General features: G+C 36.0%; 2 protein-coding genes across 4 annotated transcripts in view; one reads left to right on the top strand and one right to left on the bottom strand.

The window, feature by feature from the left end:
* Positions 1-17,006, bottom strand: part of ZBTB41 (zinc finger and BTB domain containing 41) — a 52,079-nt gene extending 35,073 nt beyond the window's left edge. The window contains exons 1-5 of one of the 2 annotated variants that reach the window (XM_007989073.3): positions 16,917-17,006; positions 15,048-16,284; positions 7,473-7,680; positions 6,462-6,531; positions 3,962-4,109 (exon numbers count right to left, since the gene is read on the bottom strand). In XM_007989073.3, the coding sequence (XP_007987264.3) occupies positions 3,962-4,109; positions 6,462-6,531; positions 7,473-7,680; positions 15,048-16,167 (1,546 nt within the window). In that variant the 5' untranslated portion in view covers positions 16,168-16,284; positions 16,917-17,006. Of the gene's footprint in view, positions 1-3,961; positions 4,110-6,461; positions 6,532-7,472; positions 7,681-15,047; positions 16,285-16,503; positions 16,839-16,916 lie in introns of those variants that run through there. The other variant, XM_037985772.2, reaches the window with a different exon arrangement.
* Positions 17,007-17,193: 187 nt separating this feature from the next.
* Positions 17,194-17,759, top strand: part of CRB1 (crumbs cell polarity complex component 1) — a 274,285-nt gene continuing 273,719 nt past the window's right edge. For both annotated transcript variants that reach the window (XM_073011654.1, XM_073011652.1), the window contains exon 1: positions 17,194-17,281. The gene's annotated coding sequence lies outside the window, so the exon portion shown is untranslated. The remainder of the gene's footprint in view (positions 17,282-17,759) is intronic.

Genomic DNA, 17,759 nt, shown 5'->3' with positions numbered 1-17,759 from the left:
GTAAATAATCTTCTAGCATATACTAGTCTTATATACTAAACTCACAAAGATTAAGACTCCCTTGTTGCACAATAGTGCCTTGAAAGTACTTGGAAGACAGCTGCTCTATCTTCCTTTCCCGGATAAAATATTTCAAGGACCATGTTTTTCACATGATATGATTTCAAGACTCTACATCACCAAAATTACCCATCTCTAAAATATATATTTGTCAATATCCATCTTAAATGTGGTATACAGAAATGAATGCAATTTTCCAGATCAATTCAAAATCAGACTATTATTTCCCTAATTCTGAAAAATAGACTTTTATTAATATAGTTTAAAACTACACTGGTTTTGTAAATCATATCATATTATTGGTTCACACTGTGTCCAAAAAAAAAGCCTCTGCCTTTATGACCGTCTGTAAAGTGAGTACTTTGGATGATAAACTATTTTATAGTTCTTAAAGACTTAATGACTAAAAGATCACTCCCTTAAGTTTACAACTATTTATTTATTTATTTATGTTATTTATATTTTTGAGACAGAGTTTCGTTCTTGTTGCCCAGGCTGGAGTGCAATAGTGTAATCTCGGCTCACCGCAACCTCTGCCTCCTGGGTTCAAGAGATTCTCCTGCCTCAGCCTCCTGAGTAGCTGGTATTACAGGCATCTGCCACCATGACCAGTTAATTTTGTATTTTTAGTAGAGACAAGGTTTCTCCATGTTGGTCAGGCTAGTCTCAAACTCCCGACCTCAGGTGATCTGCCAGCTTCAGTCTCCCAAAGTGCTAGCATTACAGGCATGAGTCACTGCACGCAACCTAGCTTTGTATTTCTTAATTAATTTTAACATAATTTGTTTTGACCTATTGTATAACATACAGATTTTTAAAATATGTTTATTTTCTAGTATATTAAATACTCTTGCCAGCTTTATGACATCTATAAATTTCATAAGCAATGAAGTGTATATTTGTATTTAAGTTGTTAACAAAGGTAATGAATTGAACATGGAGAGGGCCTCTACCTGTAATGACAAAATTCATTAGTGGGATTAATAGTCATAAATTTACCAAAGTATACTGCTATCTAGACCACAACTCTTCACCTTGGCCGTAAGCATTAGGGAGGTATTTCATTAAATACTATAGTGAATTCCAAATATATTAAGTTTATTCTACTCCTTGAAAAATTATCTTTTTCCAAAATAAGAATGTCTCATCCTAAGCACTCACAAACCTATGCAACGTCAACTATGAATAAATGCACAGCTTATGCCCACTGGCACATTTGTCATCAAAAAAAGGAACAAAAAAAGAAACCCCAACACACACAAAAAAACACATTTACACATCTCCAAGAACTGTGACATATACAGTACTCCTTCCAATTTATATGACTTTATTTGCCTAAGCCAATATTCAAGGTTCACTAATGGTAGTTCGACAATGCCCCAAAATGAAACATTTGGGAATAAATCTAACAACATAAGTACAAGATCTATATGAGAAAACTACAAAACTCAGATGAAAGAAATCAAAGAAAAACTAAACATGTGAAAAGATATCCCATGTTCATGGAAAGACTCAACTTCACAGCATGATCTATACATTCAATGCAATCCCAATCAAAACCCCAGAAAGTCATTTTGTAGATATCAACAAACTGATTCTAAAGTTAATATGGAAAGGCAAAAGATCCAGAAGAGCCAACACAACATTGAAGGAGAAGAGTAAGGTTGGAGGGCTGACATTACTTGGCTTTAACACTTACTATAAAGTTACAGTAATCAAGACAGTATAGTATTGGCAAAAATAAAAATTAAAAAAAAAATTAGATCAATAGAACAGAATACAGAGCCCAGAAACAGACCTACATAAATATGGTCAACTAATCTTTCACAAAGAAGCAAAAGCAATACAATACAGCAAGGATAGTCTTTTTAAGAAATGGTCCTAGTGCAAATGGATATCCAGACAAAAAAAAAAAAAGAATCTAGACACAGACTTTACATCCTTTGCAAAAGTAAACTCAAAATGGATCACAAAAATGTAGATGACCTTAGGTTTTGCAATAACTTCGCACAATCCATGAAAGAAACAATAAATAAATTGGACTTAATTAAAATTAAAATTTTCCTCTGTCACAGAAATTGTCAAGATGATAAAAATTCACAGATTGAAAGGAAATACTTGAAAAGAAATATCTGATAAGTGTTATCCAAAATATACAAAGAACTCTCAAAACTCAACAATAAGTAAACAACTTGATGAAAAAATGGGCCAGCTGGGCGTGGTGGCTCATGCCTGTAATCCCAGCACTTTGGGAGGCCGAGGCAGGTGGATCACCTGAGGTCAAGAGTTTGAGACCACTCTGGGTAACCTGGTGAAACCCCGTCTCTATTAAAAATACAAAATACTTAGCTGGGCGTGGTGGTGGGCACCTGTAATCCCAGCTAGTCTGGAGGCTGAGGCAAGAGAATCACTTGAAACCAGGAGGTGGAGGTTGCAGTGAGCCAGGATTGCGCCATTACACTCCAGCCTAGGCAACAGAACAAGACTCTGTCTCAAAAAAAAAAAAAATTGGGCCAAAGAACTAACAGACACCACACCAAAGAAGATATATAGATGTAAATAAACATATGAAACGATGCTCCACATTATATGCCATCAGGAAAATGTAAATTAATGCAATGAGATACCACTACAAACCTATTACAATGGCCAAAATTTGGAACACAGAAAACACCAAATGCTGGCAAGAACATGAAGTGACAGACATTCTCATGGGAATGAAAAATGATACAGCTACTTTGGAAGACAATTTGACAGTTTCTTATAAACTAATTATACTCTTACCATCTGATCCAGACCTTGTTCTCCTAGGTATTTAACCAAAGGAATTGAAAACCTAAGTCTACAAAAAAGCCTACATATAGATGTTTATAGCAATTTTATTTATAACTGCCAAAACTTGGAAGCAACCAAGATATCTTTCAGTGGGTGAATGGATAAACTGTGGTATATCCAGACAATGGAATAAAGTCCTCCCTAGGTATCCATGAGGGACTGGTTCCAGGATGGCCCGGAATACCAAAATCCATGGATGCTCCATTCCATTATATAAGGTGGTGTAGTATTTACATGCAAACTATGCACATCCTATCATAAACTTTAAATCATCTCTTGATTACTTAATACTAATATGATGGAAATGTGATGTAAATCACTGTTATACTATATTTTAAAGTGTATTTTTTTATTGTTGTATTATTATGTTTTGTTATTTCTTTTTTAATATCTCCGATCCACAGTTGGTTGAATCCACAGACATGGAATTCATAGATATGGAGGGCCAATTGTATCGTTTAGCACTATACTAAGTGGAAGAAGCCAACCTGAAAAGGCAACACAGTGTATGATTCCAACCATATGATATTCTGGAAAAGGTAAAACTATGGAGACAGTAAAAAGATCTTCAAGTAGTAGATGAGGTATCTAAAAAAAATGAACCATCCAACAAAGTACAAAGGTCAGTGGTTGCCAGGGGTTGGTGTGGGAGACAAATGGAGAAGCACAGGGAAATTTCGGGGCAGTGAAACTATTCTGTACGATACTATAATGACACATGTCATTATAGATTTGTCTAAAACAACAGAATATACAATACTGAGAGTGAACCCTAGTCTAAACTAGAGTCTTTGGGTGATTATGGTGTGTCCATGTAGGTTCTTCGATTGTAACAAATGTACCACTCTGGTGAAGAACTGCTGATAATGGGGGAGGCTGTGCATATGTGGAGGCAGAGGGTATACGGGAACTATCTATTCCTTCCTCTCAATTTTGCTGTGAACCTAAAACCACTCTTAAAAAGTCCTCTAGAAGAAAAAGAGTAATTCAGCTGTAGAAGGCTCCTCCAACATGATGTGATAATTAAAACTGTCATGGCTGCCTTAAGAAAAAGTAACTTGCTTACCCAGATGGAATTTTTCTTGATGCTTTAACCGAGCAAACCGTGATTTAAAATGTTCTTCACAATAGGTACACTTAAAAGGTTTATCTTGAGAATGTAGAATCATATGTTCCTCCAAGTGTGGTCTTCGAGTAAAAGATTTCTTACAAATCTAAATTAAAATGCAAACAAAATGTTAAGAGAACCTGAATTAAAAATTGTAATACTAAGCTTGTAGTGAGAAAAAAAAAAAAAACATGTAAATTCAAAACAGACTTTTCTCCCAACAGTAAACTTACAAAAAGTAAAACTAAATTCTAATTGTGCAGGAAAAAAATGCTCTAGAGGAAGTAAGGAATGATTTTAAATTAGTACTAAAGGTAGCTGAATTTCAACTCTTTACATTTCTAGTAGGGATATAGAATAATCATACTATCTTAATTCTAGTCAGAATTTCTAAATCCATGAAATATATTATTTTTTAGTCACTTATATGTCAGGAATAAAAGGTTCTTTTTTTTCAGTGTTGCCATATATTTGAATAAAAATCTGAATAAGAAGCCACAGAAAACGTATTTTAAAGTGTATCTCTTGAAGTGGTCAGTCTTTAAAAATTTGACATTCATCAGGTTTTTTAAGAGAGGTAGGCTGCTATAATAAGAGCACCAACAATAATGACACAGCACATACTATATACACCAGGCACAATGCTAAGTAATTCATGGATTATTTCTCTTAATTCTCACAATAATCCTGTGAGACAGATGCAACTGGCATTATTATTAACGTTTTATAGCCAAGAATGATGAAACTTAGTAAGGGGAAGACACTATCTTATGCAGACTCAAACATTGTAATTAATAATTAACTTCAATTTCTAGAAGCTGAAATCAGAGAAATTGTGAGAATTTTGCTATATATATAAATTGAATCTTGGATTAAAGAAGGCAAAAGTAACAGCTAGGGATGCCTTTAAAAAAGATTCACCTAGGCTGGGCACAGAGGTTCACACCTGTAATCCCGGGAAGCACTTTGGGAGGCCGAGACAGGTGGATCACTTGGGGTCAGGAGTTCAAGATCAGCCTGGCCAACATGGTGAAACCCCATCACTACTAAAAATATAAAAATTAGCTGGGCGTGGTGGTGTGCACCTGTAGTCCCAGCTACTCGGGAGGCTGAGGCATAAGAATCACTTGAACCCAGGAGGAGGAGGCTGCAGCGAGTCAAGATCACGCCACTGCACTCCAGTCTGGGTGACAAAGCAAGACTCCATCTCAAAAAAGAAAAAAAAAGAAAAGATTAATGTAAATACTGAAAAAATACTTAAGAGGTACTGTAGAATAAAGATGTAAGTACAATGGTACTCCTCCTATTGAAAAATGGAATCTAATTCCCTTCTCTTTAAATCTACCCAGGTTGGAGTGATTTGTTTGGCCAACAAAATGTGGTAGAAGTGATTTTCAGAGACTTCTGAGGCTATGCCATAAAGTCTAATAGTTTTTATCTAGGTTTCTTGGAACACTTACTCACTCTTGGAACTTAGCTGCTATGATAGAAAGAAGCTCAAGAAGCCTCAAGAAAAGACCAAAGTAGAGAAGAACTAAGGTTCCTAATAAACAGTCCTTGCTGAGATTCTAGCCAGGAACAAACACCAAGTTACCTGTCACATGGGTGGGCCACTTTGTTTTGTTTGACAGTCTGGCTCTGTCACCCAGGCTGGAGTGCAGTGGTGTGATCTTGGCTCACTGCAACCTCCGCCTCCTGAGTTCAAGTGATTCTCTTGCCTCAGTCTCCCAAGCAACTGCGATTACAGGCATGTGCCACCATGCCCAGCTAATTTTTTTTTTTTTTTTTTTTTTTTAGTAGAGATGGAGTTTTGCCATGTTGGCCAGATTGGTATCGAACTCCTGACCTTAGGTGATCTAAGGTCACCTGGGCCTCCCAAAGTGCTGGGATTACAGGCGTTAGCCACCATATCTGGCCTTGAGTGAGCCACTTTGGAAGTATCCCCAGACCAGACCAGACCATGCACTAGCTGAAAACTGTTGAGTGACTTCAGTTGACAACAAGTGGAACACAAGAATTAACCTAGCAAATCCCTGCCCCAAATGTGGATTCCTAACACACAAAAGGGTGAGACATATCAAAATACGTATTTAAGGCCACTAAGTTTTGAGATAGTTTATTATGTCAACAACACATACCCAGAAATGGGGGAGAAAGTCTAACATTTTATATTCTGTGCAACAGTAATGTCACAGTTTACATATATAACCATAAATACATGGTATGGTGATTACAATGAAAATAAAAACTAGGATTTCCACTTCTTAGGTCCATCATCTAAAAACTAACCTATACCAGGCTTAATTTATAAAATACATTAGAATAATTTTATATAAAAGGAAAATTCTAAAAGTGAGATAAGCTAAGTCACATTACTTTAAAACCTAATTACTTCACTTCCCCAAAAGACATTTCATTTACTTTGGTTTTCTAATTTGTTTTAATTAAAAACTCTTACATCACATTTCCAACTTTCACTCTTAGTCTTCTTAATGGAAATAAATTCTTGTGCATTTTCTGGATGAAATCTATCAGAGGAAAAGAAAAGGGTTATTAGGAAAAGGTTATATTAGTTAAAGCAATATTCCATGTGAATATGTTGACATAATTACCAGGAACAAGTACTGATTCCTTTCATAATGAGACAAGTAGGCACAGGTGAGCTCTTTAAGAAGGTATCATTATCATTTTAATAAATGTATATGTATACCTAAGTTTATGCAGAAATAATCAAATAAAAGTATAATCATCTTTTAAATACATTCAGGAACCAAGTTCTTTATACATAAACTGCAATGTAATATGTCTGATTTTTTTTTAGTCCAGATTTCAGTAAATTTAATTTTTAGAGTTAAATATATAATATTCTATTAAATATTCTTTATCTCACAAACTGGTACACATTAAACACAATGTTGAGTATAAGAATAAATTTCTTGGCCAGGCGTGGTGGCTCACACCTGTAATTCCAGCACTTTGGGAGGTCAAAGTGGGCAGATCACTTGAGCCTAGGAGTTTGAGACCAGCCTGAGCAATAAAGTGAAATCCAGTCTCTACAAAAAATATAAAAATTAGCTGGGCATGGTGCGTGCCTGTAGTTCCAGCTACTCAGGAGGCTGAAATGGGAGGACTGATTGAACCCAGGAGGTAGAGGTTGCAATGAGCTGAGATTGTACCACTGCATTCCAGCCTGGGCGACAAGTGAAACTCTACCTCAAAAAAAAAAAAAAAAAAAAAAAAGAGAAAGAAATTTATGAGTATAAAAACCACATATTTCTGAAGACATACTTGCCAAAACCCAAGAAAGAATACAGGATAATCAAAATGCTGTATCTCAATGAATGTCCAATGAAAGAATTGGAGATAAGCACTTTATAGATGATAAGCACTTTATAGATGTTTTTAGCTTGCTACATATTTAAATTAAAAGGCACAATAAAGTATATTATGGAAGCAAGATAATACTTGCCTCTTAACATGCTTGGCTAAAGTCTTCTTGCTTGCATGAAGTTTATTACAATAAGGGCACTTGTGCTCCTTCTTATGAAATTCTGTTTCATTACTGTGCTTCTTTCTGTGAACAGTTAGGTTAGACTTTGTCGAATAGCGTTGGTGACAAATATCACACTCAAAGGGCTTCTCACCTGTGTGAACACGGGTGTGGCTCTCATATTTTCCTATAAAAAAAGAAAAATTAAAATTAAATTTAGTATATTTGCTATACTGTGATTGGAATTTGACAGTGGAATAAAATCTCATGGTTTAGCAAACTTAATGTACACACCTAAATCCACACACAAAACTAGAAAAAAGTTTACCTAAATCTCTACCTCTGATAAACCTAATGACTTACTATTTTGAGCTTACTGTTCGAAGTACACTTTTCCTCAAAAACTTGAGTCATTAAAAAAAAGTTATTCATGATCACACATTTTAAAAATTAAGAGGTTTGATACACTTTCTGAAAACTGTTGGCAAATTCTCTGAACCTTAAATTTTTAAATGTATTTTAAAATTTAAAATTAACTTTTAGCAAAAGATCAATTCATCATTTAAGATTTATTATGTTCATGTTTTCGGTATCTCTGTGGGTCCACACACCTGGATATGGATACTGGCTCTCTAAATAGAGGGTTATGTGACCTTGGACAAGTAACCTCTATATGCCTCAAATCTTCCTCATCTGAAAAACTGAGATAATAACAGAATTTACCTAATAGAACTGCTGTAATAATAAACAAATTCATACACATAACGCACTTACAACAGTGTCAAACACATAAGTTATCAATTACTGTTGTCTATTATTATTACTAGGTAATCTGTGTACTGCGAATTTGCACATCTGGTCATTTGAATTAGAAATTTTGAAATGTATTTCCAAGCAAAAGGCAATAAACATAGGAAAAAAAAATCAACATGAAAGGTAATTCTTAATTAAAAACTTAGTTTTGCTCTCTCCTGAAAAAATAAATGTATAAATAAATTTTTCTTCAGGTGAAAACTAATGTGAAAGTATAGCATTTCGGTCATATACTTTAAAAAGGATACATCCTATGTATAACATGAAAATTATGAAAAATCTAAACTATTCCAAGTCCACTGAGGAAAAGGTATAATCATAATTATGTGCCTACCTAATAAAATAAATTCACTAATTCAGTAAATATATCTATATACAACTGATTTTATTAAGCAAGTAATATTATATTATCTAAAACTTAATTATATTGCACTTATCACAATAAAAAGAAACTGAGGAAAGGAAACCAAGGTATTTTCCTTAAGGTAAGGGGAAGGGTGTTAATCACAAGCAAAGAAAACAGACGTATAATGAAAAATTAGGTATTTAGATGTAGAACACAGTAATGGTATATGCATGCCTGATATGCATATAATCAGAAAACTCAGTCAATATTTAGGATCTCCTAAATTAGCTACGTGATTTAAATCAAGCTAATAATTTAACCTCTCTTTACTTGAGTTAGTAACACTTCATGGGGTTGTGAGAAGTAAATATGTTAACAAATACACACAACAACACTTAAAACATCCTGGCAGAGCCAGGCATGGTGGCTTATGCCTGTAATCTCAGCACATGGGGAGGCCAAGGTGGGCGAACACTTGAGGTCATGAATTTGAGACCAGCCTGGGCAGCCTGACCAAACCCCGAGTCTACCAAAAAAAAAAAAAAAAAAAAAATTTCCAGCACACAGTGAGCACTAATAAATATTAGCTGTTATCATTATTATCATATGGGTTACTAGTCATAATATGGACATGTAGGTATACCTCAAATATAAATATGGATGCATCCGATTCATGAATATCTGTTATAACAAATCAAACAGGAGTTTCAGCTCTGATAACGTTGGATACACTTGGCTCTTTCTCCTTGCCACTGCTAAAATTGCTTAGTATCTCTGTTCCTTCTCTGCTACTGCTAGAGTATACCCAACCATTTACACATCCATATATACATCCTACCACCACCACCTCCCCTGCTGTGTTCAAGGAATCAGATCAAATACTGAGAAAAGACAGAGGTCACTTTATGAATTTTTTTTTTAAGTATTCCTTTATTGTGAAGGTTTTCATATTTCAGTTTTAACTCACCTTTTAAATTATGTAAATAATCACACTGATATTTAAAAAACTGTAAACAAAAGTATACAATCTGACTTTTTAATAACTAAACTTGTGATTTTTGGAACAGGTCCATTTGTAACTGGGGATTGATTGCGCATGTTTAGCACAGATTCTCAAAATTGAGAGACAACTTATCAACCTCCTAATGCTTAAATCTTCTCATTTCTTTTTTTTTTTTTTTTTTTGAGACAGAGTTTTGCTCTCGTGGTCCAGGCTAGAGTGCACTGACGTGATCTCAGCTCACTGCAACCTCCGCCTCCTGGCTTCAAGCGATTCTCCTGTCTCAGCCTCCTGAGCAGCAGGGATTAGAGGCACATGCCATCACACCCAGCTGATTTTTTGTATTTTTAGTAGAGACGGGGTTTCATCATATTGGTCAGACTGGTCTCGAACTCCTGACCTCAGGTGATCCGCCCACTTCGGCCTCCCAAAGTGCTGGGATTACAGGCATGAGCCACTGCACCTGGCCCTCATTTTTATGTCTTACAAAAGTAGCAGCATAATAAAAATCTTAAAGTATGAAAAATTTTTCAACAAATCATTTATTGCTATGAAAATGCCTTTGCTGAAAAGATGTTAAATTAACAATTAGCAGCGTTTTCCCTCTATTGAAAATCAAGAATTTCTTCTACGCATGCAAATAAAAATTAAGTTACTTATAGCTAAATACGAAGTCATTGAAATGGCAGTTGAATTAAAAATTAAAATCACTTTGACTATTAAGTTTCCATTTCCCTACAGACCAGGAGAGATAAAGGTTTAAGCAAGGAAAAAAAAAAAGAAGAAGAAAGTTTGTGAATATAAACTGAAATAGCCAAAATTAGATAAACCTCATGATTTTTTTAAAAACCATTTTAAATAAATTGAGCAAAATCAAGCAGACCAATGATAATACAGAAATTTGAATAAGTAAAATAATCTTTTAGTTATGAATTCAAATTTTATGCACATAGGCTTTGCATGGCCTGTTATCGCCACGGATTTGAATTTCTGAACAAGAACAGGCGAGAGAACTTTTGAGGGAATGCTGGACCCAAAAGAGCTAGGTAGATCTCTAGAGACTAGTGGGAAAATATATGCTAATCTTCGATTTTCATGTTTAAATCATTTGGTAGGTGTTTTGTTGTTTTGTTTTTTTTTTTGCCAGTGGGGAGGGCACTCCTTAGCACAAACAGTAAACATCTACAACTGTTTCTCTATGTTTACGGAGTGGGGTATTCAATAATAATGTATAAATCAAAATGTTCACTTCAAACTTATCAAAGTTTCAATTTAAAAAAACAGTATTCTTCATAGAATATTAAACTACACCCAAGCATTCCTGATCGTGAACAGAAAATACATAACATTTTATAACATAAGAAATTTTATCCACAGCATTTTTCTGAACTGAATCCCAATATGAATCATGTCTCAAATCAGGAGTCATAAATTAAAGATATTTTCACATGAACAAATTTGACCTTATACAGAATTTATTCCCACATGGGTCATATAAAATTACCAATGTTAGATTTTGCATGCAGTTTTTACAAAGAGAAATATCACCAGATGAGTTTATTATATATCTGATATTGTTACATCTTAAAATGTACCTTGAAATAGTCATATGAGTTACTCTAAAGAATATGTAATTAAAATACTTAGCCTTAGAGAGTTGTGCCATTGTTATAACCCTTTTCTATTAAGAACTAAGTGGAATATCTGCAGGATGCACTAGTCACATTTTTTTTTTAAAGGTATAAAACATGTTCTACCTCTAGAAGAGATTGTGAATTTAATCTAAGGAAAGATTTTAGTTCTCTGTGGAAACAATAAAAAAGATGAATTATCCAAATTTTCTCTCTCACCCCATCTGTCATCTCCCTGTTTTTGCCTGTTTATCCATTACATTTTTGGTGAAAGGGGAAAGGTCAAAGGATTCTTATTTGCATGATAATTTGCTGAGAAGACAGCCGGTAACCTAGGGAAAAATATAACTGGCAGAAAGGATAAAAGATGTAAAGTAATGGAATCAAATTAGTAGATTACATATTGTGGAACTAATGGTTCCAGCAGAAGGTCTCAAAGCTTATGCATCTCTAATAAACCAACCCCACAAAAGCCAAGTTAGAAGCTTAAAGAATGCTAATTGGCTGTAAGCCCAAAGTCAAGTCAGATACCAACTTTTCAACTTAGTTCAAATAAACAGCTGCTTACTAAAAATTTACTTGAAATGACCTGAGATGTTACAAAGAATACTAGCCAAGAGTAAGATACATAACTCCCAGGCTCACAATCTAAGACAGATAAATAACCCAAAATTGGGGTGACATTTAAAAATTCCACAAAAGGAATGTGGATGGTATGAGAATAATGACGGTGGCGCTCGAACTCCTGTGTTATTTTTTAAATAAACTGTACTTCTAATAACAAAGATGGTAAGAGAGGACACTTAAGACACATGGATCTTCTGCTAAATACTCTTTTCATTCTACCCATCACCGGTCCACTTAGTTTACATTCAGTGTATTATAACTCTCTGCTTTACTCTCATTCTACACCCCACTCCCAATGCCACTCATCTTCCAAGTCTAAGCTATATTATCATTCTGGTCCTTTGTCATATGTTCCTTCTTATCTCCCTGGCTCTTTTTTCATTCCTTTTTCCAATTTTCTTCTCCAACACTGAAGCCACCATGATCTTTCTAAAATTCTTATACACCATGGTTTCCTTTCTAAAATTCTTTTCAATGGTCCCTATCACCTACTGGATAAAGTCCAGTCTAGTTAAGTTACTTTGTCCAAAGTATATGCCTTTGTAGAGTATACAAGACATACAAAATTTGACCACCACTTTCTTGCCCACCTTCATCTCCTGTTATTTTCACTATGAAAATAACACCTGACCACCTTGAAACCACTCACACTTGAGCAATTTCCAGAATACAACATACCTCAATGCCTTTACACATGCTGGTCCTTCTGTCTTGTAAACTGTTACCTATTCTTTGAATCTTAGCTCAAATACTATCTGCTCTGAGACACTTCTCCTGATTTCCTTAGTCTTCTGTAATTATCCTGATAAAATTATCTTTATTGTAACATGATTGTGTTTTTTTCATGTACCCATTGAACTCTAAGATTCTTGATGACAGAGAGTATATCATTTCATATTTGTTTAATAATGTTTGGCAGCTTAGAGATAATAAATATGTTAGAACACCCATATTTTGTGCAATATTTTAAGTGATTCCCAAGAATTACCCCATTTAATCCTCATAATAACCTTTCCCTACCTCATGAGAAGGTACTATTAGCATCACATTAGCATCATCTCACTTTACTTATGAGGAAACAAAAACACAGACAGATTAAGTATCTCACCCAAGAACAGGATTCCAAAACACCCAAGCAGTCTTATATCACTATAACTCATGCTTTTTAACTAGCAATATATGAATAAGATATAGATAGATATAGATATACTAAGGTAATAGAGATGAGAAACTACTGGTGAAAAGCAAGCAGCAGGGCTAAACAAAAGAGAGGAATGGGTAAAAGAGTGGCATAATGTAAAATACATTCAGAAAGATCAGTCGGAAATAAACCTACAATGTGACCTATTGACTCCCACAATTGTCTGGGCTGAACTTGTAAAAAAGGAAAGGGAAAGGGAAAGGGACAGAAAGGAGGGAGGGAGGGAGGAAGGGAGGGAGGGAGGAAGGAGCGAAATGTCCTCCTCTTAGTAAATTAGCACCTCAATCTTGAGCAGCGTTTTCCCAAATTGTGCAGAAAACTGTAGTTTCCTAGGATGCTCAAAGAAGTACCTTCAAAATATCTTGTGGTAAAACGATTTAAGGAAATATTAGGTTAAGCAAAATCAACAGGTTTCTTTACTAGAGAATCGGGCAGTTAACAGATTGTGAATTATATACTTCCCAATCTTACTTGAACACAGAACCCTTCTTTTACACAGCATGTCACAGGACTAGTGTTCAATGGGATGGTTTGAGATATTTGTGTTCCACCTACAATACCATTTGCGAACTCATCCCTATTCACTCATCTCCAAGTCAAATTAAGACAATTAAGGCAGAATACGGGAAGCATGCACTAAGAGTACAAAGTCTAAGAAGTCTATTGGAAAGATGAAATGTTCTCAGATACTTCAACCCAAAAAGCTGTTCTCACCTCTATATACATCTTCACAGTACTTGTTTAGAGCTCTACAACAGCATTTTATCCAGTCTAACTTTAACAATTTACTTGTATACATATGCTCTTGGAATTGTTACTGAAGAAGTTTTTTTATTCGTTTGCACATAGGCTCAGTTAAAATATTAACAATTATTAAATTAGATTATACAAAGTGTTATGATTCGGAGAGAAAATTATTCCAAAAAACATTTTAAAAAGCAAAAAGTAGATACCACTGTTATATCAGCATATAATGCAACATATTTTTACAGCAAATGATCACCAATTTCTTATAAAACCAATTTCCACCTATATCAGTAACATAAGTAAGGCAACACTGTAAGACATATGGAGATATATTAAACTGGGTAAGTAATTTTACCAGGTCAGATTGCACTAATGTTTTTATCATTATATGTGGTAGAATATATTTCACAATTTCATAACTTCAATTTACCTGGAAGCTTAATTGTTGCAACTGAAAAGTTCATATTAGAACAGTTCACATAAGACACTTCCAAGAATTATCTTACCTAGCAAATATTAGACAACTTGAAATTAAATATGTACTGACATAAAACTTAAAATGATAGACTACATTTCCTACAAATTCTTTTCCAATAGAAGAAAAATTGATTTATTCATTATTATAACAAACAAAGCTTCTTGGCCTTTTGGCTAAGGTCACATGTATAATATAACCAGAGTGCTACTAACTAGGATAGTTCCCAAAGTCTTTATCTACAGTATTAAATTACATTCATTTCAATTTTATCCTTCACCATAGTTTAATTTAAAACATCCCCTTTCTATTAAATAGTGCTAGATACTGGAAAAGTGACATTTATAACTCATATATTACCATGCAAGGGGAAAAGAATATACAAATTACTAAATGTAATATAATCTACTTTTCTTTAATGACTTAAAAATAGTACCTATCACTGGAATTAAACTGGCATATAAATCAAAGCTCTACATGATAATTATTGACACTCTGGAGTCTTTCATATCAAATTACATGATCTAATGATATGCCACTGGGACATGAAGAAAAGTAAAGGCTAATAAAATACTTAAATTAATTCCTGAATCACAACAAATGTAAAGTAACAGGATAAACACTATTGAAAACCAAAGTATTCTCCCTACATAAGCAGTCTTTTTATAAGCGATCTTTTTGATTAGAGATAGAAAACAAGTTTTCTTTTCTTACCTATCCGGTCAAATGTTTTATCACATTTAGGACACTGCAATATTTTTTTGTTGCTGTTCTGAATGACCACTGGAGTTAACCCCTCATGAATATTCCCTACAGAATCACCAGCCTCAGGTTCTTCTTCTGCATCATTATGATCCTTTTCACTTTGTTCTTCAATGTCAGAGTATTCATCTGACATCTCCTCCTCTAACTCATCTTCTTCAGCATTATATTCACTTCCAGGATCCTCAGAATCATTTCTATCTGACTTTTCCTTATCAAAATTTTCTTGATTCAAATTGTCTGACCCATCGCCACTTTCCTGTTCATCATCGCTGGTGTCATCAAACTTAACAGAGCACTTTCGATTCCTTTTTGATCTTCTTGTGGAGAAACTTCTCTCCAGCATTTTTAACCCATGTTTTTTCCCTAATAAAAGAGACCTATGGGTTTTAGCCAGATGATTCTCTAAAGACTTTTTATAACAAAAATGTCTACTACAGAATTTGCACTGATGATTATTTGATAGTCTTCCAGTTAATTCATTTAGTGTTTCTTCTGGTGATGACTTTTCAGCTAGCTCTGAATGAAAAGAGGCAACATTTTCGTTATTTAACAACTTCACTGCATCGATAATGTCCAAAAATTTTGCAGCCTCTAAAACAAGAGGTATTTCATATTTGTACACAAAAAATTCTGATGTGTAAAGAAATTCAAGCAAATGCTGAAAAACTGAATGTGTTACGTGATCCAGGGTGACAACATCAGTGCTTGGATTTTTGCTCAAACACGCATGAAAATAACTACTGCCAACAGCAACGACTACTTTATGTGCACTAAATTCTTTTCCTTCCACTATGATAAGCAAATCACAAAAAGATGGTTGCTTCTGCCTATCATCATTTAAATATTTTAGCAAATTCTTATTATACTGCAAAGAACTCAAAAGCTTTCTCTGATCTGGAGAGGGAGGAAGTTCCTGATAACAGTGAAGAGCTTCAGGAGTTGGTCTTTCTGCAGAATGAGTATAGGTCACTTGGTCACACTCCACTGCAACATTTCCTTCTGAAGAATCTTTATGATAGCCTAGATGGATCTTCTCAAGATTTGAAGTAACCTTTCTCCTCTTCTTCATTGCAGTGCAGCAATTTCAGAACAAGAAACTTCATAAGTGTCTTAAGTGATTTATAAAGGAAAACTAGATTGTCTTGGATAACAGCTTCTGAAGGGGCGTGCCCAAGGGTTTCATGGTCTGCAAAAGAGTGAGAACCACGTAAAATAACTCCATGGCAAAGCAATGCTAGATCAGCCAACGGCAATCATCAACGAATTCCTTCTAATTATAACTAAATGATGATAAAATCACAGCTTACACTCATTCGTGGCAAAGATTTTGGGGCGGAGAACAAGGAGGGCCGGGTTTAGAAAAGGCAGCCAACAAAAGAATAATTTTAAAGGAACCCAGGCACACCTTCCAGGCCTGATTCAGGAACAGGGTGAAAATACCCTGGCAGAAATGGGAGAGATCTTCCAAGATCGTTGACTGTGCGGGTTGAGGAGGCTGTAGTCGTGGTTTAGGGGTGCTGGGATGGTGACAATAAGGCCGTGGCGGCCGCGAGATCCGAGTCTCTCCATTAACATGCTTTCCTCGGGCGGGCAAGGCACAGCTCTTCAGGAATAGAGAGCGTCCCTCGGCCAAAACCACCCGGTGAGAGACGGCCCCAGGAGGGGCGCAGAGAAGAACTGGGGTCAACCAGAGAGACGACTAAAGGAAGCAGAAGAGCTTTCCCAGGCCCTGGCGAGGCGGAGAATGCGCTTGTAGTCGGCGATCCCGCTACCCTTCCCACCCAGTTTCCCTGGGAAAACGCCCCACAGATCCATTACCGGGAACCCAAGGCTCCCCCGCTGGCTCCCAGCAGCTGAGCTCCACTCTGGGCGCGCTCGCTCCTGCGCCTACCCACTTCCGGGTTCAGCCCCCCACCTCACCACCCCCTCCCCTCCCCTCCGCTCCTTCCCCTCCCAGAGCTCGGCCGCCTCCGCAGCCACCGAACACGTCAACTGCTCGCGCAGCCTCCAAGCCCTCCTGAGAGACCAGCGCGCGGCCCTGCGCGAACGAGTGCGCATGTGCGCGCACCGCGCTTTACGCATGCTCTGTAAGTTCTCCGTGCTCCCTAGGAGACCCTAGCTGCACCCCGAATCCGTTACTCCGGGTTTTCGCAGTGGCTCGGTGGCCTACTCCGAACGAAACCGTGAGGCTTTGCTGAGGGAGGGCAATGGGAGAGGGGAGGATTGACGCAGAGTTTAGAAGTAGTTTGCGGAGGTGCCATAGCACGGAAGGATTTCATCCTCACTGGTGTATTTAATAGTTTGTAATCGACCAAACAGCAACTGCCGGAAGCCAGTCCCAGCTAACCTACTGACGTCTACGAAAGAACCCAGCGATGCTGATCTCGTTTCGTTATTTTTCTGACTTAAACGGCTAAATCTAAATGCGATTACTAAGAAAAAAAAATTTATACCTATCATTGTACACACACAAAAAATAGAAAACGTATATATAAGCGTAAAGCTGATAGGACAGGAAAGGAAGCCGAAACTAAAAGTAAAGAAAAATCCACAAGGACAACTTTTGGAACTAGTGCCTGAGATTTTGGATTTCTGAGAGTCCCAGGAGGTGCTGATATCATGGTCTGAGGACCGTATTCTGAAGACCAAGGGCCTAGAGCG

Source organism: Chlorocebus sabaeus, chromosome 25, assembly GCF_047675955.1.
Source record: "Chlorocebus sabaeus isolate Y175 chromosome 25, mChlSab1.0.hap1, whole genome shotgun sequence".
NCBI classification, from domain to species: Eukaryota; Metazoa; Chordata; class Mammalia; order Primates; family Cercopithecidae; genus Chlorocebus; species Chlorocebus sabaeus.
The sequence above is the reverse complement of the archived record's forward strand: the minus strand, read 5'-3'. Positions and strand labels throughout refer to the sequence as shown.